We start from the raw sequence: 27,723 nt of genomic DNA, 5'->3' as shown, positions 1-27,723 counted from the left end.
GCTTAGGTGGCTAGACACCAGAGGCACTGGGACTGTCCCAAGCTTAGAGCAGGTCCAGTTAATTACAATCACAGAAGACCTGTTCATGTACTTCTCCATAGGGCTGGTTTTACAGACTATAATTAAAACCTTCTGATCACTGTTTAGAGTTTTAAAGAGGAACAGCGGTGGCCATAACTGCCATATCTGTAATTCCTTTACAGCAGGCTGCCCCGTAAAGTGAAACATTTGGTCTGCAACAGCAGAATTTTTATATTCTGCTCTAAGAGGTCTGTGTAGGTTTTCCAGGCCATTACAGGAGAGAGTAAACCAAAGCAGGCAAGCATTACAATGAGGCTTTAACTGTGCACATTCTCAGAAAGACATCAGAAACTACTTAAAAGGTTTTCACGTGAGATTACCACTATCATCTTTCAAGACGGGGGAAAGGGAAACGAAGAGAGCTATGCCTGTCTTACTCTCGGAGGATAGCTCTGAAGCTTAACTTGTAAGAGGTCTCACTGCAATTCAAACTGTGAAATTTTATGGAAAACTTAAACTTATATCTCAAAGCAGGTGGGAAGCCCGAGTTTCATGAAAAGAGAAAGAAGAGACAAAGGACAGCTAAGATTCCTTCCTCCACCACAAAGCGCCCCGTGGACACTGCTGCTGGCTGCCGTCTGAACCAAGTGAAACTAAAGAACCCGGAGCACAGCGCCCGGTTTGTTCACTCCTATCACCCAGGCCCAGCTCCTAAGGACTGAGCAGCAGTCTCCTCCGTCACAGCTCTCCTTCACCACCTCTAAGGACTTAGTACACAGCATTCAAGAGACCAAAGTCCTCAACTTCACCCCTCAAAAGGTTCCAAATTAATTTCGAGAATCAAGGAGAAGCTAAAGAGAATTAGCAAGCCAGTCATCTTGCAAATACATGGCAGTGCTGGCTAGGTCGACGTGACTCACAACCTTTTCACCCTTGAGGGACCTTCTACTGCCTTTTTCCTGAGCCTGGAGTATTTTGTCTAATTAAAAAAAAAGAACAATGTATATTTTCTTGTCACTTATTCCATTTCAACACTGATTCAGATTTTAAACCAATAAGCTATAATTACCGACAGTGCATAACATGAAATTATAAGCCTCTGTCACCACTGTCATGTCAGGTAGAGAGCAGACTCTGGAGCTCTGCTGTCAGTCCTGTACCAGGGCTGATCTGCACTAGTCTTGAAGGCCCACCATGCACGGGATGTGTTCAGTTGGGTGACATAGCTCCTTACGGCCCTGTTAACAAAATCAGGCTGACTAATCAAATCTTTGAAACCCCCAGAATGCCATCAATAGTTAGAGTTTCTGATTCACATGGGACATGTACTGTCAAGACAAGTTGATACAATTCCAGAAGAAGCATGATGGTTCCATTAGTCTTTGTAGGCTCACTGACGGAAGAATACAATTTCCTTCAGTTTCTTTTTAATTAATTAATTAATTTATTTTTTGGCTGAGTTGGGTCTTTGTTGTTGCACGTGGGCTTTCTCTAGTTGCGGTGAGCGGGAGCTACTTTTCATTGCAGTGCACGGGCTTCTCATTGCGGTGGCATCTCTTGTTGCGGAGCACGGGCTCTAGAGCGCAGGCTCAGTAGTTGTGGCGCACAGGCTTAGGTGCTTCACGGCATGTGGAATCTTCCCAGACCAGGGTTCAAACCCGGGTCCCCTGCATTGGCAGGTGGATTTTTAACCACTGTGCCACCAGGGAAGCCCCTTCCTTCAGGCTTTTGAAATTCAAAAAAATTCCCATGGACCTCTAAAGGTCCAAAAGCCCCAGTCTGGGAATCACTGGCATATCCCAGTGTTACTACCATGAAAACAGCCAGCTCTATGCTGTCTTAATGAAGCTTCTGCCTTCATATACAAGAGACTGTATGTATCAAGACAGTGAAACAGAGAGCCATCAGGTGCAGACAAGAAAAAAGCGGAAGGTGTATCAGATGGAATCAGGAGCGGTAATAATAGCTAATAATAAAGGTTAACATTTAACGGGACTTCCCTGGTGGCACAGTGGTTAAGAATCCGCCTGCCAATGCAGGGGACATGGGTTCGAGCCCTGGTCCGGGAAGATCCCACATGCCATGAGCAACTAAGCCCGTGCGCCACAACTACTGAGCCTGCGCTCTAGAGCCCACGAGCCACAACTACTGAGCCCGTGTGCCACAAGTACTGAAGCCTGCGCACTCCACAACAAGAGAAGCCACCGCAATGAGAAGCCCACACGCCACAACGAAGAGTAGCCCCCACTCACCGCAACTAGAGAAAGCCCTCATGCAGCAAAGACCCAACGCACCAAAAATAAATAAATAAATTTTAAAAATAAATAAATAAAGGCTAACATTTAATAAGAACGTCTTGGGTACCAGGCATTGTGCCAAGTTCTTCACATGGGTGGATTATCTCATTTAATCCTTACAACATACAGTAAGGGAGATACACCATTAGCCTCATTTCTCAGGTGAAGATGTTGAGGCTTAGTGACGCTAAGTAACTTGCACGGGACTACACAGCTACCAAGTGGAGGCCAGAATTTGTACCCCGTCAGTACGTGACTCCAGAGCCCGGCTTGCAGCCACTGTGCTGTGCTGGCTCCTTGAGAAAAGAAACTGGCTAGGAGGAAACCAAATTCCAGAAGCCCCAGGCGCCTGCTTGCTCTCACCAACCAAGACTCTCCCCCTACCTTCAATGTCTTAGAGCCCACGGTGACGCCTGTCTGCAACATGCCATCCGCTATGCCCAACCGGTCCATGTTCAGGAGGAAAGGAGTCACCAAAGTCACGTACGTGGCTCCCGACCACTTCTTGAGAAAATTTAGAGCCCATGTTTCGGTGGATCCACCAACACTGTCGAGAATAAAATCAAACCTGGAGAGAAAGAATCAAATCAAAACATCCTGTTCAGCCTTTATCCAGGGCTCCAAGCCGCCTTCACTCCCAGCGCCGGTTAGCTACAGGGTTTGTTTCCGTGACAGCTCGCAGACAGCAGGGGGTGGATGCCCGGACAAAGGAGAAAAGGGCACACCCACTTACTGGATCTCTGGGTTTTCTCCACCGTATGTCAATGTCATTTTTTTAAATCATAAAATCATATTATTTTCAAATACTTTAAGAATGACGTAAACAAGTGGTTTTCAACCAAGGGTGATTTTGGCCCCCAGGAGACATATAAGGCAATGTCTAGAGACATTTTTAGTTGTGACGATTGGGGGAGGCGGTGGGAAGGGGGTACTGGCATCTAGAGGCGAGGGATGATGATAAACATCCTACAACGCACAGAACAGCCCCTCACAACAAAAAATTATCCACCCAAAAGGTCAGTAGTTGAGAAACTAAGGTTGCCAAGGCTGAGAAGCCCTGACTCAAGCTTTATAGAAAACTGCAAAGCTATCCATCCAATGTGAAGTCAAAGTACTCTTTCGTTCACATGAATACTTGAGAGAAAAGTGTATTAGGTTTTGACCCACACAAGTCATTTGCTTGCATTCCCTCCACAATCAGAACTGCTTGTAGAAGCATCCTCTTCACCTTATGGAATTTTCTTCTTTTGGTTTCATGCACATCAACACAAAGCAAAAGAGAAATCAACAGCCTGCTCTCAGTCTTCAGCTCTGCTCTAACATGCCAAAAAAATGCAGTCATGATGGAATGCACAGGAGCTGACAGATATTCAGCTCCTTAAATCTAACCTAAAATTGCTATAATCGCTACATTCTACTTAAAGGGGATAAAACCCAATGAAGCTTTAAAATACTTTAGAAAATAAAGATCTGTTTAGAGAATGCATGCTTACATATTAAGCAAATTAACAGAGGAATTCCTTTTGGTAAGTCCCTTTTCCCTCCTAAATTCATCTAGATGAACGTCAAAGCTTCTAAAACCAGCTTTGGCCAACTTTGTGGCTCTTGAGTTCTTTCATGGGATTAAAGAAGGGCAAATAAAAATTAAAAGATATGAAGTGCAGGAGAATGACCTTACTAGATGACTATTCTCATTAGAAAAGAACAGAAAAATTCTTCTTCATGAGTTTACGTTTCTGCTTAAGTTTCTACTTTTAAGTTCCTATTTCATTCCCAAATTTTGGATAAACAAACACAACGGCACTTAATTTAGATAAAACTTAAGGGCAGCCTGGTATTACAGAACTGGCACTGCCTGCAAAAAGAAGTCCAGAGACCAGGCTCTAGACCCAGCTCTCCCACCAATGATTAACTGGTATGACCCTGAGCATGAAAAAAACTCCTAAATCCTCTGCCCCTTATTTTCTCGACTATAATGCCATAGAGAAGGACTGAAGGATTTCAAAGCCCTTTCCTGCTGTAAAATCCTAGGATTCTAATCCAAAAGGCTGCTGTTTGGAAGGAGGAACACATTTATTCTAGGTGGATTAAGAGGCCAACCTCCAGGCAGAAGTTACAAAGATCAATTTTAACTAAAGCGATCGTTAAAAAAACAAGAGCCTGCATTTGCGAGCTGGTGAGGTCCCCTGACTGGACAAGAGCAAGCAGAAGGGGCAAGGCCGCCGGGCGGAGACTCGGAGGAAGAGAGTGAGGTGCAGCGTGGGAGGCTAGCCTGGGTGCGCTCTCGCCTTCACCCGTCAGGGTCTCTATTCTCTAGCAAAAGGTTCCAGACATGCAAAAAACTCAAGGTGGATGGGGGGAAAGGGTGGGCCTTGGCCTGTCTCTGCTGCTATTCCTAGAAGCAGCAGACGAGAGGTGACTGACCGAAACTACCACTATCTGGAAGCCTCGGTCCTGCCACACAGGCAGGGATCTCCTCAAGGGACGGCGTTAGTCCTCAAATGTGCCGTAGAGCGTGTTCCTGCCACAGGGGCTTTACATTGGGTGTTATCTCCACCTGGAACAAGTGCTCCTCTCCTAGATTCCCTCAACAAGTCATTAAACAAGTATTGACTGTAGGTCACTACACCATCCTGGGGTGGAGGGGGACACAGCAGGGAACAAGACCCCTGCCCCCAACAAAAAGAAGTCCTATCCTCCTGGCTTGCTCCCCAAAGCCTCTGCCCAAATGCCTCACTTAGAGGCATTCTTCAACCACACCATCGCAAACAGCCTCCTCCTTCTAAAACAGCCTTTCTTTCCCCCTTTCGCTGCATCAGTGTTCTTGAGAGCACTAATCACTAGAACACAAGCCCACGAAAGGGGGCAATGTGCCTTGTTCGCCACTGCGTCTTAGCCTGTGCTTAGAACACTGCCGAGCAGGAAGGGACATTCCATAAAGAGCTCCAGGACGATGAGTGGCCGGCTGCTCCCGGCTGTACAGCCAAACATCTACTGTTGGGAGTTGGGGTGCTGGCTGAGAGGCTGGGCTGTGTCAGATAGGGGCTCCCTTTGTCTCCTTTTCTTTCTAACGCATGAAAATATACTTCTACTTAAAGTGGGCAAGAATAATTAGCTTCTGAAAACTAATTTAAAAAAGGAAAAATCCTTGAAATAGAAGCAGTAAAACAGCTTTCCAAATACTCCTCAGGCACGCTCTCCGCTGCAGCTTTGCCTGGGCTGGGTGAAGACCAGATTCCTAAGCACCCCCGTCCCTGCCCGAGCCACAGTCAGGAGGGACAGGGCCTGAGAGAATCCCTGAATCCGCTCTCACTTGGTACACTCCGTCAGACCACAGCCTGGCATTCAGACGCACCGAGAACATCCACGGAGTCCCATTACTGATATCTATACTGCCTTTGCTTCTCTGAAACCCTCATTATGAAGCCAAAACACTAATCATGTATTTCACATACTGCTCTATGTTCTTCTTGTGGTGTCAAATGCCCCTGGAGGGAATACACTTCCAATTTTGCCTTCGGACCTATTACACACGAGCAATAAAAGGAAGTTAACTTAAAAATTGGCAAAAGGGGGCTTCCCTAGTGGCGCAGTGGTTGGGAGTCCGCCTGCCAATGCAGGGGACTCGGGTTCGTGCCCCGGTCCGGGGGGATCCCGCATGCCACGAAGCAGCTGGGCCAGTGGGCCGTGGCCGCTGAGCCTGCGTGTCCGGAGCCTGTGCTCCACGGCAGGGGAGGCCACAGCAGTGGGAGGCCCGCGTGCTGCAAAAAAAAAAATTAGCAAAAGGCTAGGTAGGCAAAATGTCTTTCTCGGTACAAATTACATTCCACGATCGTGCTGTATTAACATCTGGAGTTAAAACAGAAACCAATCTAAATAACCTCTGGAGACATGGAGTGTTTTCGTAGATTCCTGTCTAAGACTCCAACATGACAGTAAGGCCACCCAACCATCTCAGGCTTGCATTATCAGCTGTCTTTGTTCCCACCTTCCCAATATGAACATTGTTTGAATACATACGGCTTTAAATATTTCAACTGCTCTTCCATATTTCCGGATTTGTAATCAATTACATCATCTGCCCCGAGCTTCCTTACAAGTTCACTGGCATCCTGAGAGCAGACTGCTGTCACATGAGCATCCCACGCTTTCATTACCTGCCCAAAAAAGGGAAAGAAAGGGGGGAGGGGAGTAGGAAAACTGAATTAAATAAAAAATAGTTGGCACCACGTATACATATATCAGGTTAATCTCTAGACAATTCTAAGTGCTCTGTCTTAACAAGAGCTAAAGGAAGCTATCTGCCAGAGACTAGTAAAATGATTAAACTTTTGTTCACTAAGAAAAATCCAAGAAATAGATCTCATTTTCCCTGGACGAGACAGTTAGTCGCCTTGCTGTCATGAAGTTATAACCAATCCAATTATAGAAGGGCTCAGTGCCTCACCAGCATCAGAAAAGACAGGAGTTGATGGCCTTAAGCTCAGCATTTTCAATGATGACAAAGGAAAATGGGGAAAAAAAAAAATCATGTCCTCAGAAGATGAATATTTAAAATGCGCCCAAAACATAAAAACGCAACATCTCTTCATTTGCATCTCCAGTAAGTGTTAGTATAATCTTGAGTCAGACAACTGGGTAATCAGGTACTGGGTAATAAATGAAAGGTGCTCTTAAAAAGAGGGGAAGAAGGGACTTCCCTGGTGGTCCAGTGGTAAAGAATCCATCTTGCAATGCAGGGGACACGGGTTTGATCCCTGGTCGGAGAACTAGCAATCCATGTGCCGCGGGGCAACTAGGCCCACGCACAACTGCTGAGTTCGTACACCTCAACAAGAGAGCCCGTGAGCCGCAAACTGCGGAACACACGCGCCACAACTAGAGAGAGAAAACCCACAAGCCACAACTAGAGAGAGGCCCACAAGCCACAACTAGAGAGAGGCCCACACGCCACAACTAGAGAGAAGCCCGCGCTCTGCAAGTAAGACCCACCACAGCCAAAAAAAAAAGAGGGGAAGAAAACATGGCCATTTTACTTTTTTTTTTTTTTTTTTTTTTTTTTTTGCGGTACGCGGGCCTCTCACTGCTGTGGCCTCTCCCGTTGCGGAGCACAGGCTCCGGACGCGCAGGCTCAGCGGCCATGGCTCACGGGCCCAGCCGCTCCGCGGCATGTGGGAACTTCCCGGACCGGGCACGAACCCGTGTCCCCTGCATCAGCAGGCGGACTCTCAACCACTGCGCCACCAGGGAAGCCCCATTTTACTTTTAAAACATGCATCAGGTCCTCTCCTTTGGAGTAAAAAGACCTAAATAAATGGTTTGGAGGATTTAAAATGCAGATACCTTATATTTAAAAAATAATATATTTTAAAATAACTAGACTTAAAAAAAAAGGATTCAGGATTAAGTATCCAGAAAGCATCATGCTCCAAAATTACTACAGTTCCTTTCTATAATGACAATTTGATGGAATTAAAAGGGGGCCATCAGCAGCAGAATTTGAGAACAGTTACTTGAAGTTCACGGAGAAATTTTCAAATGGGCAGTTACAGGTCATAACAAATCAGCTGTTTTCTCACTCCTGTCCTCAATACCAATTCCTGAACTTCCCTAATATAAGTTGCAGAGGTTCACTAGAATATACGAGATCTGTGTTTGTTCTGCTCACTACTGAATCCCCATTCTGTGGTACACACAGATGCTGGAGATCTGTTAAAAACAAAAAACAATAAAGGATTGAAAAACTACTCACAATCTTATCTCTCACTTTTAAAAAGTAATACTGACCAGGGAATATACCCTGGAAATCTGAGGGGAATTAAAACATTTAGGGACTGACATGATATATGATAGTTCAAGTTTATGGGCCACAAACAGAGACACTTGAGTGTAATGACATGTTGCTTTCAACAGCAAGTCCCAAACTAAATTCAAATATGTGAAGAATACGATCCAAGATAACCATCCAGTATCTGTATAAAAAAAGAAACTGTCAAGGAAAAGGGAAACTGTGTTCTAAGCACCTACATTTGTGTTTTCCTTAAACAGTATTGAATCCTCAGGAAGAATCTGTCATATCTTGAAACAGTTCAATGAATTTTTTTCCAAATTTCTAGATTTTCCTCTCCCACTTAGAACTATCTAATATCTTTGCACACTACTAAAAGGTTTTAAAACAGCTTTAGTTGTTTTACTATTTTATGTAAACTAAAACACAAGTATAAGAGACGTCCGTAAGGCAGACACCACTCAGACAGAGACAGCAAGCTGGCTGCCACTCCAAAAGCTCTTCGCTGTGCCCGGTCCCCACACAAGTCACCGTTACTCTGATATTTATAGTAATCACCTCCTTGCATTAAAAAAAGAAAGGTTTTATCACCCATATATGCATTCCCTAGATACCATAGTTTAGGCTTACCTACCTACCTATCGATTTATTTGACTGTGCTGGGTCTTAATTGCAGCGCTCAGGATCTTCGTTGCAGCATGTGGGATCTAGTTCCCTGACCAGGGATCAAACTGGGCCCTCTGCATTGGGAGTGCGGAGTCTTAGCCACTGGACCACCAGGGAAGTCCCTATCCCCTTCACTTTCTTAAAATTTATCTGTGAAAGAATCTAGGCCATGTGACCTGCAGAGTTTTTCCCACTGGAAACTCTGGAATTTCTGATTGCACACCTGGGACAGTTCTACCTGTTACTCTGTCTCTTCTGTTTCAATCCATTTAGCAAGACTATGAATGGTGTCTGGCAAAATTATAGGATGCATAGCATATCTGGTTGTTGCCCTTTTTATTATCTCAGTGGCTGTCTACTGGTGGTTGCAAAATGGTGATATTCTCTCTCCTTTTTTCATTTAGTAGTTGGAATACTTTTATAAAGAAACACCTCTCCTCATATATTAGTTTACTCAGGTGTACAGTTCATATAGAAAAGGCCAATAATTTTTTCCTTTTTTCAGTTTATAAAATAATAAATTGGTTTCCTATCATCTTCCAAAAGTGACTTTTTAAAAAATATCCAAAAGTGATAATAAATTGGTTTCCTATCATCTTCCAAAAGTGACTTTTTTAAAAATATCATCATGAACTCATGGATTTAAACATAGTTGAAGGATTTCAATTCACTGTAATTATCATGATTACTGAATCTCAAATTGTCTTCTTTGACGATCTTTGGGAGTTTCTTCAAGTTGGCTCCCGAGTCTTTTTGACATGGCTCAACTAGTCTTTACTAACTTCCTTGCTATTAATATATTCTAGGCTCATTCTCATACATTTTGCACCCTAGATCTGGAATCTGCCGTTTCTCCAAGGCGCTGCATTTTTTCTGTGTGTAAGCAATATTTCAAGAGACAGCTTTACATACGTACATATACAAAATATCTCTTGAGTTCATATTGATACTTCCAATTCAAATTCCAGACTGTCAAGCTTTTACTTAACCTCTTTTCTGTTACATCTGTATCTCCTTTCCTCCACTCCTAAAACCCTGGTTGTCAAAGACAAAGGGGATGACACAATTAAAATATGCCATAAATACCCAACTGTTCCACTGTATATTACAACATAACAGTCTCTGAATAATAGTACTAATATCACTACCAATATGGTTAATGAAAGGATTCAAATAATTTTAATATATGCTCTCTGTTCCTCCGCTTTTTTAAACACAGCTGTACTGTTTACCTTGTCAGAGCATATGGCTGTTACACACTATACTCTCTTTTTCTAAGCCCTCATTTAGTTTTAGTTCTGCAGATAACTTTATATTTAACATTTACCACCAGTCCTTGGTTCGATGTCTCTCTGGCCATTTTAGTTTTCAGAAGCTCATTTTCTAGTAGATTTCTCAGAAAGGGATCAGAAGAACATATTCCCCAAGTTCTTTCATGTTATTCACAGTTCATATGTGCCCTTTAGTGTTTGGAGCCCAGTTTTGCTGTATATAAAATTCTTAGCATATTCCTTCTCGAGCATCTTAAATATGTTACTCCATCCCTGCTGCCTCCACTAGCATTAAAGCACTGCTGTCAAAAAGTCTGCTGATAATTGAATTTTACTTACATGTCACATGCTCTTTTTTTAAAAAAAATATTTTTTTCTTAAAAAAAAACAACTGGTGTATAAAGCAGAAACTAACACACTATTGTAAAGCAATTATACTATTTAAAAAAAAAAAAAAAAGAATCAGTCCCAAAAGGGAAATGTGAAGGCAGTACTACGGAGAAACTTCCTCTACTTAACCACTTGACTCAATTCTAGATCATAAAGACCAAGTTTGACTTTAATTATCTTTCTTTCCAAGTCCCTTTCATTATATCCTCTGTCAGCCTTGGTTTTCTCATTTGTGAAATAAGAATAGTAATGCCCACCTTATAGTTTTGTCAGAGGATTAGACATTAAAATAATTAAATGCAACCAGGATATTGTATCTAGCATCTAGTGTGTACTCAATAAAACTACTTTCCTCCCCTTGTAAAACAAACAAACAACAAGCAAAAAACCTGGTGGCGCAGCAGTTAAGAATCCGTCTGCCAATGCAGGGGACACGGGTTCGAGCCCTGGTCTGCGAAGATCGCACAGGCCACAGAGCAACTAAGCCCGTGAGCCACAACTACTGAGCCCACACACCACAACTACTGAAGCCCACGCACCCTAGAGCCCGTGCTCTGCAACAAGAGAAGCCACCGCAATGAGAAGCCCGTGCAACAAAGAGTAGCCCCAGCTCGCCGAAACTAGAGAGAGCCCGCACGCAGCAATGAAGAACCAACACAGCCAAAAAAAAAAAAAAAAGAAAAAAAAAAATGTCCCAAGGTTTTTTTTGTTTGTTTCTGCTTTTTCTTTAAGTGCCAGTAATTTTACTAGAGTTCCCCTGGATATTGCTCATTCTGGGTCCATGTTCTTAGATAAGTGCTTTGGTTATTTAATACGTAGTTTCAAATCATTTAACTTCAGGAAAGCAGGGAAGTTTCTTGAATTACTGATTTTAGTATTTGTTCTATCCCCTTGTTTAGGTTTTCTTCTTCAGAAACTCCTATTATCCATACAGCAATCTTCGTTCCTGTCTTCAATATGTGACACTTTCTCTGAATCTGTTTTTATCTCTTCCCTTCTTTCGTAATTTACAATTTTTCCTGTTTACACGTTCTGTTTCTATCAGGCCAGCATTATGTGTTGTGTTTGTTATTGAGTTCCTTCTAGTTTAGTCTTCATTGCTAAATAATTTTTTTTACTTTTTTTTGAGTTTTCCAATTATGATTTATTTCGTTCTTTCATGCTCTCTATCGTATTTTTTTTAGATATATTAATTTGTTTATTTTTAATTTATTTATTTATTTTTGGCTGCATTGGGTCTTTGTTGCTGTGCAGGCTTTCTCTAGTTGCGACGAGCGGGGGCTACTCTTCATTGCCATGCGCAGGCCACTCATTGCGGTGGCTTCTCTTGTTGTGGAGCACAGGCACTAGGCGCACAGGCTTCAGTAGTTGTGGCGCACAGACTCAGTAGTTGTGGCTCATGGTCTCTAGAGCGCAGGCTCAGTGGTTGTGGTGCACGGATTTAGTTGCTCTGTGGCATATAGGATCTTCCTGGACCAGGGCTCGAACCTTCTTAACCACTGCAATACCAGGGAAGCCCTCTATCGTATTTTTGTTTTTTTAGCTTGTTTTTGAAATTGCAGGTTTCATTTTGATGTTTTCCAATGTGTTTTTTCTGTAGATATATTATTCTACCTTGATATTTATCTATTACTCAACTGTTTAATCTTATTAAAATATGTTCATTGTGAAACATAACACACAAAGTGCATGGAATATAAATGTACAGCTTAACAAATTATTATAAAGCAAATACTATTTTAAGCATCACTCAAGATTAAGAACTAGATTAATCTAGTTCCATCCCTGCTGCCTCCACTAGCATTAAAGCACTGCTGTCAAAAAGTCTGCTGATAATTGAATTTTACTCACATGTCACATATTTTATGGCTGAATAATATTGCTTTGTGTATACATACATACATACATACACACACACACACACACACACACACACACACACACATCTCCTTAAGCCAATCATTCAATTGCGGCTTTGATTTGCATTTCCCTAATGACTAATGATGTTGAACATCTTTCCATCGACTTACTATCCATTTTTATATCTTCTTTGAAGAAATGTCTATTCAAGTCCTTTGTTGATTTTTTAACTTGATTGTCTTTTTGTTGTTGAGTTGTGAGAGTTCTCTACATATTCCGGATACCATACCTTTATTAGATAAGTGATTTGTAAATATCTGCTCCCATTCCGTGTGTTGTCTTTTTACTTTCTTGATAGTATCCTTTGATGCACAAAAGTTTTGAATTTAATCAAGTCCAATTCATCTAATTTTTTCTTCTTTTGCTTGTGCTTTTGCTGTCATCTCTAAGAATCTATTGCCAAATCCAATGTATGAAGATTTACTCCTATGTTTCCTTCTAAGAGTTTTATGGTTTTAGCTCTTACATTTAGGTCTTTAACCCCGTTTGAATTAGTTTTCACATATGACATGAGGTAGAGGTCCAACTTCATCCTTTTGCATGTGCATCTAGTTGCCCCAGTACCATTCACCGAAAAGACTATTCTTTCCCCTGTTTAATGGTCTTGCCACCCAGGTAAAAAATCAATTGGCCACTGGGACTTCCCTGGTGGTCCAGTGGTTAAGAATCTGTGCTTCCACTGCAGGGGGGCACGGGTTGGATCCCTGGTTGGGGAACTAAGATCCTACATGCCACATGGTGTGGCCAAAAATAAAATAAAATAAACCTTTAAAAAGTAAATCAACTGACCATAGGTTCATTTCTGGATGCTCTATTCTGTTCCACTGATCTATATATCTACCTTTATGCCAGTACCACTGTTTTGATTACTGTAGTTTTGTAAGTAAGTTTTAAATTAGAGAAGTGTGAGTCCTCCAATTTTGTTCTTTTTCAAGATGGTTTGGCAATTTGGGGTCCCTTGCAATTCCATATGCATTTTAGGTTCAGCTTTTTGCCCATTTATGCAAAAAAAAGGCAGCTGCCGTTTTGATAAGACTGCACTGAATCTGTAGATCACTTTGGGGGAGTATTGTCGTTTCTATACAGCATTTTGGCTATTGCATTTCTACATATATTTTAGAACCAGCTTATCAATTTCTACAGAATTGTAAACTTCCATCCACTTTCACTGCCCATGGTCTTCCTCCTTAAAAGCTTTCCTACATTTGTTACATAGGCCAGCCAGAAACTCACTCATATATTAAACCACTGGAAAGGTTAACACTTCCTTCTACATTAGAAAATTTCCTTCTTAGAAGAGCAAGCTGAAATCACAATGAATGTAATTTCTCTCACCTTTCAAGGAAAAATAGTTCACAATATATAAATTTATAAATTCATGAAAATAATAATCTTCCTATTCACAAGATAAAGAAATTGTCTTACCTGTATAGCAAAAGTACCAACTCCGCCTGAAGCACCCAAGATTAAAACACTGCAATGCAAAAATACTATAACTAATGAAAATATTAAGCCAACATAACTAGATAAACAAACAAGACGTTTTCAACATGTAACTGGCTCACAGATAATCCCCAAAGCAAACAAAATCATTCAGCTTCCCAAGATTCTACTACACAAGGATTTTTTAGGTTCACCAAGAACCTATAAGTGCTTACAGTTAGACATACTATGAACTCTTTGCCAAGAATACAATATACCAAAAATACCAATGATTTGTATTTTTTAAAGTAGCTCAGATGCTGCTTGGTAACATCTGTCTTACAATTTTTCTAGGCTTAAATTACCATTATAGCTTTCTCTATAAGAGGGAGCTTTGGGAGCCTTTTTAGTGTGTTGCAGTATATTCAGTTGCTCTCTAAGAAAAATCACATTCCTGACCACATTCTTGCCAAAGTGGAATAAACGTCTTTTGTTCAGACATGTCCCATCACACTCACCAGCTTTCATAAATGGAAACCAATCTTATCTTCAATTTGGCTTCTCGTTAAGCAGATGAATCTGTTCTGTCAGCACAAACATGCTTGTGCTCCAGGCTTTTACCATGTTTCCTTACTGTATGTAGTATTCCTGCCACTCTAGACCAAGGATGTGCAGCCTGGAGTTTGTGGATGAGTGCTGGTGAGAGCTGTGATGGTGTGAACCCTCTGAAATTGTGAACTGACTGAAATAACACGCAAAGTTTGGTGAGATCATGCATATGTGCATCGGGGAGAAGAAGGATCCAGACTTATCATCAATTTCCCAAAGAAGGCATGATTCAAAAGAAAATCACGAGTCAAGAATCACTGCTTTACATATTCTCACATTTTATTCTGAATTAAGCTAGAGCTCCAGTGAACTGCCTTCCCCAGACTGCACAGATTCAGGTCCTCAGAAAATTGTTTGTACTGAACTGCACTTTGGTGTTCTGTTACCAGTCTAGGCTGAGAGACATTATAAAAAGTGTCCGTTTGATATTTGACACTACATTAGCTAAGGAGATACTGTTGAGAGAATTCTTCCTGAGAATTCTCTTTACGAGTGCCCACAGGAAAAAAACATTTTTCTGAAGACTAAGTTGGTGGCAGTAGCTATGCTTCTATTTATCTGTCACTGCAAATTGTGTAACTGCAGGCTGTGGGTCCCTCTTTGACTTGGCTGCTGGAAAGCGCAGGGAATTTTGTCACCTATCATCAGGTACACCTGGAACATACATTCTGTCTACAATCTTAACCCTAGTTTCATTTTATTTTTTTTTTCTCTCTTACCCAAATCACAGAAGGCTGGTTGTCACCCTTTAGATCTTAGAAGTTATTAGTAATATTTGTAAGCCAGCTATTCCCTTTGAAATTACCACCAAATTACCATCAAATGTAATTAAGGCAAGTCTTTTTGAAAATGATGTTCCTTTTAGAAGTTACTTTTCGTTTCATGGAATTATAAATTGTGAAGAATAAAAGAAACTTGAAAGACCAACTCCTCCAAAATCCTTCAATTCACACATTTAATAGCTTTAATGCTTCCTAAATGGGGGCACGGTGGGGGAGGGGAGAAGCACTAAGACTGCTTCGCAGATACAGCCCAAAATTAGTTCATCCATGGGATACTATACCCTCTTATTTTGGCACATTCTTATAAAATGTAACTAGTCAAACTCTCAGTTAAGTTCTTCACAATCTAATCTTTTTTGCAAATCCGACTTCCTCTATTTCTGGAACAGAACTCTCCACCTGAGCCTCCCTAGTCCCCTCACTCGGAACCCCAAGTCCCATGCACGCTGGCCCACGCCTCAGGCTCTCTAATGCCTTTCACTGCCTGCTGAGGTCTCCCTTCCCTCAAAGGCTCAAATCCCACTTTGCCTGCGCAATACCCTAGAGATAGCCCTGAGCCTGATATCCATGTCCGCATTTGGCATTGGACACATTGTTAACTTTCATTCACATGCTTGCTGCCCAGGCCATTCTTCAAGACTCTGAGGACAGAGACCTCATATTACACCCAGCACCAGCCATACTACCCTGGGCATAGCAGATGCCTGATCAATGTTGCTTGACTTTAAAAATCATCTAGGGACTTCCCTGGTGGCGCAGCGGTTGAGAATCCCCCTGCCAATGCAGGGGACATGGGTTCGATCCCTGGTCCGGGAAGATCCCCCACGCCACAGAGCAACTAAGCCCATGTGCCACAACTACTGAGCCTGCGCTCTAGAGCCCACAAGCCACAACTACTGAGCCCGAGTGCTGCAACTACTGAAGCCCATGTGCCTAGAGCCCGTGCTCCGCAACAAAGAGAAGCCACCGCAATGAGAAGCCTGCACACCGCAACAAAGAGTAGCCCCCGCTCGCCACAACTGGAGAAAGCCCGCACACAGCAACAAAGACCCAATGCAGCAAAAAAAATAATAATTAAATAAATAAAAATAATCGAAATCAGCATTATATCCCACAATTAACAACAATTGCTACTACCCCAAATGAGGGAATCACCTGGCTATTTGAAAGACTGCATTAAAATTTCTTCCAATAAAGAAAAGCTTGAAATGAATTTCTAATTCTCACCCTGAGAATTAAGAGGATACCAAACACAATGGCTGCTTAAGGATGCAATGGCCAGACACATCTCCAACTCATTATTGTCAATTCATAGCTTCCCCATAACTCTTGATTCAAAGCAGTCTCACTCCTCCATATGAAAAAGCAAAAATGTGTTTCTTAGCAGTTCTTGGTGGAAGAGGGAGTGGTTCTGCATTAGCAGCTTCAGTTCCTGATGGTGCCACTTGACGGCGCCCGTGAGTGCAAAACAGGCAAGGAGCAAGCCCAAAGAAGTACTACAGACAGGTCAGTTTGTGAAGCAGCCCTGGGGGCACACCATTCATTCTCTGGTCATGCAAACTCCATGTTTCGTGCAGGTTCAACCAGGGCCTGTACTTTTCTTTAAACAAAGAAAGTCCCCAAAACGGACAGCAGGCAAATATATTTTTCAAGCCAGCAATAAGTCAGGTGGTCCTCCATGGTTTGAAGCCCTATGGCTGAAGGAACTATTCTTGTACTCTTCAAAGCACTTTCAATACAAAGGGAAAATACTGCTATTGCTTACCCCCTGTGGCCATTCACTTCATAGTGGGAATACTTTCTACCCTGCTTGCTATAATGGTCGTGAAATATATTCAAACTTCACCGAAGTAGTAGCCTATTTGTAGAGTGAAGAAAGGTGTACTGCTGTATCTTCTACGTATTGCTTATCGGTTTATAAAGAGTAAGGGCCCAGGAAATACTCTCTTTACAGAAAGCACTATAATTCAAAATTGCCAAGAATTTTAGTCACATTCTTCTCTTACTTCCTAAGTCCACACGCACAGCTTCTTTGGCAGTCAGTGGGAACTGCACTGTGGCAGATGTAAAAATATGAGAGAGGGCTTTCCTGGTGGTGCAGTGGTTAAGAATCCACCTGCCAATGCAGGGGACGTGGGTTCAAGCCCTGGTCCGGGAAGATCCCACGTGCTGCGGAGCAACTAGTTTCCTTTCCATGACTGAGTCACTTTGTGTTTAGCATCTGGGCACCTAAGTCCTCTACAATCACATTTTTCAGTATCACAATCATACGAGACAAGGCATCAACACCCTAATTGCCTTACGCATAAAAAATATAGGAAACATACTACAAAACAGCAGGCGATCCAGAAGTAGGGAATTGCCTTTCAAATTTCTACATTCTGGCTAAGCCCCAGAAATCTCTGAATGCCAGGGCCAGATATCTAGAGACCTGGGATCTAGTCACAACTCTCTCATTAACTGAATCTCTAGGCCTCAGATTCATCAGCTATGAAATGATAATCACAGAGGTGTACTCTAGGTGTTAGTGAATGAGAACTGGCATTTTCAATCTAATTTAAGCTTATATTTAGTTTCTCCACCTTTCTAACGTAGACGTATATGACCTTCACGATTCCCCCCAGACCACATACTTGTAATGGGAAAAAAAAAGTCACAAGAGTAGAGTGCCCTTCATTAAGTCCTAATGGCTCTGAAACAACGCTGATTCCAATATGGCTAAATCTTCCATCAGTAGAAATAAGTGGTCTTTAAAAGATAAGGATGATGCTGAAAATGTATAAACTCATCTTTTAGTTTCACACACTACTTTTAAATCTGGAGGAAAAATGGGTGAAAGATAGCAAAGCGTATCATAATATGCTAAATTTATTCCCTTAAGTGAGAAACTTAATCTGAATAAGGGGAATAGAATTACAAAATAAATCAACCAAACATGACTAAGACAGCCTGGGTTTGTGTGTCCCCTTCTTCTACTCCTCCGTAATTCATGCAGACATTCCCCAATTTACAGAAGAGTTCATGTGTAAATTAGTTGTTCAGAACTTTAAACACATTTTCCCATGAAAACAAAGCTATTTATACATCTTGGCAAGATGCCCAGGGTAGCCCTTTAAAAAGGTTTAGTTAACCCATAATGGACCAAGAACCTTATACACAGTATAACGATGGTTCTGGGGGACATGTACTCAGAATTTCAACCTGGGGTACTGGGAACACATCTCCCCAAATGGGACAGGCAGTGGGAACCATTCCAAGACACTGGTTCCTTCCATCTGGTGGCAACACGAGAATGGATGAGAGAAGTAGCATGGTCAGAGGAGGTTCACCGTGGAAGTGACAGGATTCAGGAAGTACCACCTGAACATAAGGCACCTTAGCAGACTGAATATTTTAAGCTGAAGGAATTCGAGAAACAGCATGTGAGGGAAGGACCCTCTGATCTTCTCCCATGAAGCTGGTCATAAGACCCTCGTGTGAGAGGTGTACGCCCTATACCTGGAGGAAAAGAGCACCTTATCTCCAAGATGGGACACAGTGAGGACTCGGAACGAACAGGCCTTGCTAAGTTTCCTCAGTGTACTACACTTGGCGCATATGTTTGTCCTATCACGTTTTTTTTCGTGACTCTCCACTCTTCATCAAAGCTGGCATAAAAATGCTCAGGTTTAAAAATGGAAACAGGGACTTCCTTGGCGGTCCAGTGGTTAAGACTCTGTGCTTCCAGTGCAGGGGGCACGGGTTCCATCCCTGGTTGGAGAAGCAGGATCCCACATGCGGCGCGGCCAAAAAAATTTAAAAAAAAAAAGGAAACAGACTTACAGATACAGAGAGCAAATAGGTGGTTGCCAGAAGGGAAGGAGACTTGGGCAAAATAGGTGAAGGGGATTAAGAGATAGAAACTTACAGTGAGGGCTTCCCTGGTGGCGCAGTGGTTGAGAGTCTGCCTGCCGATGCAGGGGACATGGGTTCGTGTCCCGGTCCGGGAAGATCCCACATGCTGCGGAGCGGCTGGGCCTGTGAGCCATGGCCGCTGGGCCTGCGTGTCCGGAGCCTGTGCTCCGCAACAGGAGAGGCCACAGCAGTGAGAGGCCCGCGTACCGCAAAAAAAAAAAAAAAAAAAAAAAAAAACTTACAGTGATAAAATAAGTCATGGGGATGTAATATACAGCATAAGGAATACAGTCGATAATCCTGTAATAAGTTTGTATGGTGAAAGATGGTTACTGGACTTGTGGTGACCGTTTTGTAATACATTTGATTGTCGGATCACGTGTCGTACACTTGAAACTAACATAATACTATATGCCAACTGTACTTCAATTAAAAAAAAAGCTCAGGTTTAACCACTTCTTTGGGTCTTCATTTCCTTATAAAGGCTCCCATGTTGCATAAAACTTACAAACAAATAAATGTGTATGCTTTTCTCTTGCTAATTTATCTGCCTTTTGTTACCGGGGCCCCAGCCAAGACTTAAAAGAGCAGAGGAAAGATATTTTTCCTCCCCTACAGAGCCAGTGAAGCTTAAGCTTCAGTCCCTCCCACTTACACAAGGCCTGGAGAAGAGCCCCAGCAATGTATCTGAATGGACATGTAAGCAGATAGGGTAGGGGATCCCCAAAGAAAGAGAACCAGGCCGGGCTTTCTTGACAGAAGAGAAGCCATTTTTTGGCCTAAACCATTTTGTGATATAAGCCTGGCCACAAGGCTTGCCCTTGAACAGGTCTCAGTAATTAACGATCTTAAGGGAACAAAAGAATGCAGAAATAACTCTTATCAGGCAAGAAAGTAACAATAGCAAAGATAGTATGTCAGTTGTAATGACTCCCAGTTCTGTCAGTGATAAAGATTAGCCTGAAGCGCTCAACCACCAGACGAACTGGAACCTAAGGGATGATGATGTTGCCCTTTTCTGACCCTTGTGACTTCAATCAACTAAAGGCCAAGCCCCTTCATGAATATTCATGTTCTTTTAGCTTAAAATTTACCCAATTTTGCTGTTTGGAGAGAGATTGCTTTGGGAAAGAGCCCCACCGTTCTCCTTACTTGCTGCAAGTGATAATATTACAAGTCCTTCCTTCTCCTTATCTTTGGCGTGGTTGTGTCTTTTGGCTTGACACCCACCAAGAGGCGAACCGAGTTTTAGGGTAACAGACGTATGCTTTTGTAAAACTTGCAAAAGTAAGATATGCTAATGAAGGCTAGAAGAATATGGCACGCCAAAATATGCCACTTACGCATAAGAATTATTCAGAGCTGAAGGCAACTGAGAAGAAGTAGGCGTAAGAGATCTCTGTACTGCCCCTATTTGCCTAAAAGCAGGACAGAAGTTTACAAAGGTGCTTGCTTTACTCTTTACCAAGGACAAAGGTTAATCCCTGGAGATAACTGTAGACCCTTATCAATGGAGGAGGCAGCAATTTAAATCTGCATGACTAACTTTATTCTTGCTTTTCCTGGTAAACTTTCCACAACTGGCCTTCCCTACACTCCTCTATCTTTTGTCTTGAACTAAAAGATGGCATTTTGGCCTAAATTCTAAGCTAACTCTTTGAGTTACTCATTTTGCCTGGGTATCTCTCGTGTATACGTGAGGTGCACATGTTAAGAAACTTCTGTTTGTTTTTCTCGTTTCCCTGTCTTCTGTTACAGAGGTCTCGGCAGAGAACTCAGAAGGGTAGACGGAAAATTATCTTTCCTCCCTACTAACCACAATCAGTAAAACTGCTGCCTCTTTCCACTCCTACTTTCCTCTCCACTATACTTCCTCTCTTGTCAGGTGACACTAGATTTGATTTGGAAATACAGCTGCTTTGGGCTTAGTGGGAAATACTGATGTGGTTCATAGTAATTTCTGAGTACAGTTAAGTTATTACAGGCTGTCCTGGTTTAAGAATGCCTTCCAGGAATATTCCTATTTCCCACTAAGTCAACACAACAAGGTATCATAACATTTTATTACGATAAGACTGAATATCATGGTACCTAGCATTGGATTATATGAGCAGTGAAAGAGAAGTGAAGCCTGAAATGTACAGAACCAGAAGCTGGTCTGTAGAAAATTCTTCCAATTAAAAGACACGTAAAAACGTACAACACATCACTGATAAAGGTAATTTGTGATTCAGGACCCACAAAATGGAGGCCGCCCCAGTGGCCCAGCCCATGTCCCAGCCTGCCTCACTGCCAAGGAAACCTAGCACTAATCACCATCCTTCAACTCAGCTTTAGCTCACCTCACCCTAGAAACCAGCACCTGCTAGCCTTATAGGGAAATCAGACCTCCTAGCCAATCACGCCTTGTGTCTGTGTTGCCACTTCTAACGCTGCATAAAACACAGTCTTGCCCAAAATCCCTTGGGAAGAGAGCTCCGCCACTTGGGACGGTTTTCCATTGAAAAAAGGATATTAAACTGGTTATTAAATTGTATTATTTTTGTCATTTGATACCACTATAGGGAAGATATCAATAACAAGCTAGTAAATGAAGGTTGTCAATTAAAATGCAAAAGTATTTTGGGCTTATTCACTGCACAAGGAAACATGAGATGCCCTGGAATCTTGCGACTCATAAAGAAACTTGCAAGACGTTTTTCCAAATCTGACAAGAATCCTAAGTTTTACATGACATGGACAATAACGAGTTGCACAGAAGGGGAGGGAGCAGGGTTTGGGAACAATACCATATTTTGGCTTATGGAAAATCACAGTTAACTGACAGTAGGAATATAGAGAAAGCGTCAGGGTGGTCATCGGTAAGTCTTGTTTTGCACAAGTTGAGTTTCAGCTGCAAAGGGGACACCTAACTGGATGGAACTGAGTAGAGAGGATGGGGTCAGAAATAGGATCTGCAAGTTACCAAAATATAAAAAGAGGGCTTCCCTGGTGGCACGGTGGTTGAGAGTCCGCCTGCTGATGCAGGGAACACGGGTTTGTGCCCCAGTCTGGGAAGATCCCACATGCCGCAGAGTGGCTGGGCCCGTGAGCCATGGCCACTGAGCCTGCGCGTCCGGAGCCTGTGCTCCGCAAAGGGAGAGGCCACAACAGTGAGAGGCCTGCATACCGCAAAAAAAAAAAAAAAAAATTATATATGTGTGTGTGTATATATATATATATATATATACACACACATATATATAAAGAAACTGGGAGCAGATGAGATAACCCTGGGAGACAGGAAAGACAGAGGGAGACAACGGGAAAGCAGGTACAGTGCAAGGGCTGGGGGAGGAAAGGGAACCTTTAAAAATGATAATAATTGGTTCAAAAGGCAAGAAGAAAACTAAAGGAGTTTAGTGTCCCTGAAACCATGGAAAAAGTGAGCATAACAAAAGTGGGCAACAGCGCCAGAGACTTCAGAGGTCAAACTGTAAGAACTGAAAAGTATCGTTGGGTCGGCAACTCGGTCAGCTATGACCCCGGTGAGAACACCTGCACCTGACTGGCAAAGCCGGAAGTGAGGTTACGGTGCACTGAAGAGTGAACGACTCCTAAACGTCACAAGATAGTTTTCTAGGTGACAGGGGCAACTATCTGTAAAACACAAATGGCCAGGAAAGAGTTTGCTACTAATTCCTTTAACAGATCCCTCCCGGAGCTCCCTGGAAAACAGGCCTGGGGTGGAGACAATTCATCGGCAGCACACCAGCCAGGCCAGAGCCAGCACCCTTCCTCCCAACCCCAGGATTTCTCCAAGCAAGTAGACCACAGGGGTTTCTTTCTCTTTCCCCTTTCCCCTCTCCCCCGTACAACCTAGTCAAAGTGCAAATGAAAACCCTAAGTCCCCAGGGGTGGTGGGAGTGGAGAGGGCGGAGAAACAGGTGGGTTGGGTGGGGGAAGGACAGGCAGGCGAAGGCAGCTGAAAGAAGGAAGCTGTTGTAATTACCGGTGTAAGCATATGGGGTGGGGGGCGATACAATGTTTTATGTTTGAGGCTGTCTAATTCTATAAACAGAATTAATCAGACACCTAATTTACAATTACATAACTAAGTGTTACTGTCGTAAAGCCTAATCTCAAAAAAGAAAAAGGGAAAAGCATTCCTAAATCCACTTCATTGAGTTTCAAGTATACACAATTTAAAAGTGAAATTTATTTTGCGGGGGAGGAATGGTTCAATTTCTAACACTTTCTAATACCTCTGTCAAACAGTGAAGTACAACCTGGCAGCAAGAGATGAATTTCAGGCAGAGCATGACACTACCAATAAATATAACCATCAAATAGAACCCCTTTCCAAAAATATCTGGTGTAACCACTTTTTTAAAAAGTTCTATTCATCTTGAGAACCCTAAGTTATCTATGTGTTCCTACGGAATAAATCACGAAGAAACTATGGATGGGCTGATAACAGGGAAATCATTTCGTCTGACTTTTCTAGTGATACCAAAGCACGGGCAAAAAAGACACATGACGTCAATATTAAATTATCCCCTTGGTTAACTGATGCTCAGTTGTTACAGAAATATAATTATAGAACAAAGAAGGAAAAGCAAAACACCATCGAGGCCTTAGAAAGCTTTGTCTTAATTTCAAAAAGCTGTTTGTTACAAAGAAATCCTATAAAATCTTTCAAGGTGGGTGTTTTTGTCACTGTTAGTTTTAGGGTTTTTTAATTAACTGGCTAGAAAAACACTGTTGGTCCTTGATGACAAACACTGATTTGCTTTGTGCAGACTAAAGACTACCTTAATGCCGAGAGCTAACAGTAAAAGAACAATTACTGCTTAGAGAAGCCAAAATATGCTCCGCCAATCACAAAGGATAGTCAAACTGAAAAAAGCCACTTTGGACACCAGAACCTCTACATTTAAGTTAGTAAAGTCCCCCTATAATAGTAATTTCTTCATGTAAAATTATTTTTACAGTATTTTAAGGTGCTCACATCTCTCATGTGATTCTCACAAATAAGGAGTTGGAGGGACTTCCCTGGTGGTACAGTGGTTAGGAATCCGCCTGCCAATGCAGGGTACACAGGTTCGAGCCCTGGTCCGGGAAGATCCCACATGCCACGGAGCAACTAAGCCCATGTGCCACAACTACCGAGCCTGCGCTCTAGAGCCCGCGAGCCACAACTACTGAGCCCACGCGCCTAGAGCCTGTGCTCCACAAGAGAAGCCACCGCAACAAGAAGCCCGTGCACCACAACGAAGAGTAGCCCCTGCTCGCTGCAACGAGAGAAAGCCTGCGCGCAGCAACGAAGACCCAACGCAGCCCAAAGAAATTAATCATTAAAATTTCTAAAAAAAAATAAAAATAAGGAGTTGGAGAGGAAGGCCATTATTACTACCCATGTGTAATAATTTCAGTAAACAAATTTCCTAGAGCAGCAAGGGACAAGCTCTCACTGCCACTCGGAACAAAGGCATCCTGAGTCACCACACATGTGGGAATGTGACACAAGTCCATGCTATGAGCCAGTGAGGCTCTTTACAGTGGATTTCATTCCAGTGTGGTTAACATATGGCTAAATCAATGGACTGACGCAACTCAATATAATATATAAACCACTTCTGTAAGTATAAAACCTTCCACTTCTCAAAGCTCGCCTAACAACCTACATTGTCCTACACTCAGTAACTTGGTGGAAACAGCAAAGAGACCCTAAAAAGCATGTGGTCAGCTGATTAGTTAGTAGCAGTGTAGAGAGAGGAACCCAGGTCTCTACTTCCCCAGCTCCCAGCCATTACTGCTTAAACAGAAGATAACATAGTACCTACAAAGCCAAGGATAAACTGGGAAGACAAGAGATAGTTAGATCAGTTTCTAACTCATTTTCTACAGAATACTAAAAAATGTATGCCTGGAGGGCCTGAACCAGCAAAAGGAATGAGAGCTCTCTATCTGGAGTGGTCATGGGGGCACAGAAAGCTGAATGCTTTTAAGGAAAAGCAAAACAAAGCATCAATGTCACTGCAGAGCCTACAATAATAATAAACGCCTAAAAATCCTGAACACGATTTTTGCAAGGTTATTATTAACTAAGACAAACCATTAGAAAAATCTACATGATCAAACTGATTTAATTTAAACAAAGTGTTGGACCAAAATGGCAACTTCAAGAATGATAAGGCCCAAAAGCTTAAAAATTAAACAGCGCTGACCTTTAGAATATTTACCTTGAATTCTATGATGAAGGGTAGCACCTCATTAGATGAATAGCCTTTATACTGCTTTCAGAAATACAGCTATTAAGCGTTCACTAAATTCAATATCTATAATCCAACCCATTAAAGGTAAAGTGCAATGTTTCATAACAACAGGAGTATAGATTGACACAGACTTGTTATTTTTCTGGCACAGTCTTTAGCAATCAGAAAACAAAATTTGACCTACAGCTCTCTCCTTCATCACAATCACTGAATGGTTCTGAGGACCTAGTTTTCTCACCAAATAATAAAATCATCCGTTTTCTCTATGATGTCAACTTTCTGAAACACAAAGAACACAGCAGTTGCATTGCTAAGAACAGTAGCCACCAGGTACTGAGTGCCTTCTGTGTGCCACAGCCTGGGCCACCGATTTTATATGTGTTATCTCATCTCACCCCTAAAACAAAACTCACAAAAGAGAAGTGTCCAAGTGGGCCACCCGGCTAGAAAGCAGCAGAATCTGAATATGAACTCAAGAACATCTAACACTCACTGTGTTTTTGCAAACTCAGCAAGCACACCTGCAAGTCCTGGAAGCACCAGAACTGCCTAAAGGAGCCTGAGAGAGCACAGAGCCTAAGAGAACTCAACAATATTCAAACCCTTTATATCTGTTTTTCATAGAAACCTTCAAGTGTGAGAGCAACTCCGTCATTCTTTAAAATCTGTAAGGAAGTCATTCTTAACCTTTTTAGGAATCTGATGAAAGCTACGGATCTTCTTCCCAGAGACTGACATACAAAAATTTTGCATCATTTTAGAAGGTTCAGACTCCTAACATCCATCTACATATTTTTAAAATTCTCAATTGATTGAGCTAAGAATCAACAGAATGAGATTAAAAAAGTACAAACTGGCACAAGAGTTCTTTGGAAATTGTTTTAACTGTTAGCACAACTCTGCTCATGTAAGTGAGCCTAGTTTTCATGCTTCTGACAAATCTACTGCAAAGACGTCACCAAATGAAAGGAGGGAGTTTTAGATGCCACCGCTGATACTCACCGTTTTCCTGCGCAATTCTTATCATGCAGGCCACCAATCTTGTTTATGGCAGACCAGGCTGTGAGGGCCACGTATGGCAGAGAGGCAGCTTGAGCATGAGTGAGTGACTTGGGCTTGTGCGAGACCTAGATTTGAAGATAAGTCAAAAATAAGTAATGACTTGCAAACCTATGAACACAATTAAGTACATCTATCTTCACAGGAATCCGACTATCTTCAGAGATATAACATTCGGCCAGGTTCAGTGGTTATTGCAAACCCTACTCCAAGATTATCCCTAAGGAATTTCTCCAAGTGACTCAACCTGCCTCGCAGAGGTTCAGAAAGGTTTTATAGGTCACATTATCAGATACTGCTGCATAATGCTTCATAAAAAGACCACATTCAACAATACCATTAGTCCTAACTATACCCAGAAATAAACCCAAATAAACCTTGAACCCTCATAAATACAATCTAATTTGTTTTTGTGATCAGCTGTTTCCTTCACCCCCATTTACTGGAAGGTAATCTTTCCGACTTTTTCTAATCTTATCTTTTTTCTAATCCTTTTTCCCTTCCTGCCCTCCCTTCTGTAGGCAATTTCCTTAATATTAACCCCCTTCTTTCTAATTAAATCGTTAGGCCTCCTGACTGGATTTGATTAGACTCCTGTTTTGAAAGTTATCTGAAACAGCTTGGTACTTCCATGCTTCTGTTTATGATGCATCGGTATGCGCCACTTGGTATATTTGGTTTCAACTATTTATACTGGATAAAACCAAGAAACACAGCAGCGTTTCTAGATCTTGCTCCAAATCCCTGTTCCACAAGACAAAGATAAAAACGCTTTGGCAGGCAGTGTTATTTAAACGACATCCAATACTTTTTTAGATCTTTTAAAAATTCCTATTCTCTATCTCGGTTCTTTCAAAACTACCCATAAAACTTGAACCTGATCTCAAAAAAAAAAAAAAAAACTCCAATTATTTCAGAGATATTTGTCAGTCTTTGTTTCTACTTTCCAGTGGCATTTCAGCACAGAACTGGTGAGTTACCTCATTCCCACTGACTACAACAAACTCTGAGAGAGTGCCTTGCTTCCAGGGAGGAACTGCAGCCCAGACCTGAAACACACACAACTTCGTTAGAAACAGATCTTTTTAAGACAAAGTTAAGCATGAGAGTGTTCCCCAATACATATGCCACCCTGTGATAAAAACCACAAGTCAGCAATCCAGCAAATAATAGAGTTATTTTCACATGATATCAATGTATTATTTAGTATGATTCTAGATTTACCAAGTCAAACCAGTTTGGAGGTAGATAACCAGTAAATCCTGCTGTATTTACTGGCTACTTAGAGTACCCGTAAGAACACAGTCTCTGGGGCCTGAATCCTGGCTCTACCACTTATTAGCTGTG

The 27,723-nt window shown here is 42.1% G+C and overlaps 1 protein-coding gene across 9 annotated transcripts in view; it reads right to left on the bottom strand.

The window, feature by feature from the left end:
• The window catches only part of RTN4IP1 (reticulon 4 interacting protein 1), a 134,530-nt gene that overhangs the window by 26,610 nt on the left and 80,197 nt on the right, over window positions 1–27,723 (bottom strand). For 8 of the 9 annotated variants that reach the window (XR_003429303.1, XR_003429302.1, XM_027089512.1 and 5 more), the window contains 5 exons: window positions 27,357–27,425; window positions 26,320–26,444; window positions 13,779–13,827; window positions 6,339–6,475; window positions 2,703–2,886 (listed from right to left, as the gene is read on the bottom strand). Coding sequence is in view for 7 of the 9 variants with exons in the window: in XM_027089512.1 (XP_026945313.1) it covers window positions 2,703–2,886; window positions 6,339–6,475; window positions 13,779–13,827; window positions 26,320–26,444; window positions 27,357–27,425 (564 nt within the window). In the remaining 2 variants the exon portion in view is untranslated. The remainder of the gene's footprint in view (window positions 1–2,702; window positions 2,887–6,338; window positions 6,476–13,778; window positions 13,828–26,319; window positions 26,445–27,356; window positions 27,426–27,723) is intronic. The other variant, XM_027089483.1, reaches the window with a different exon arrangement.

The sequence above is a fragment of the Aethalodelphis obliquidens genome, unplaced genomic scaffold, assembly GCF_003676395.1.
Source record: "Aethalodelphis obliquidens isolate GAN/ISIS:26980383/991018 unplaced genomic scaffold, ASM367639v1 scaffold3, whole genome shotgun sequence".
Classification (NCBI taxonomy): domain Eukaryota; kingdom Metazoa; phylum Chordata; class Mammalia; order Artiodactyla; family Delphinidae; genus Aethalodelphis; species Aethalodelphis obliquidens.
Note: the sequence above shows the minus strand (reverse complement) of the source record. Positions and strands in the feature narration are given on the sequence as shown.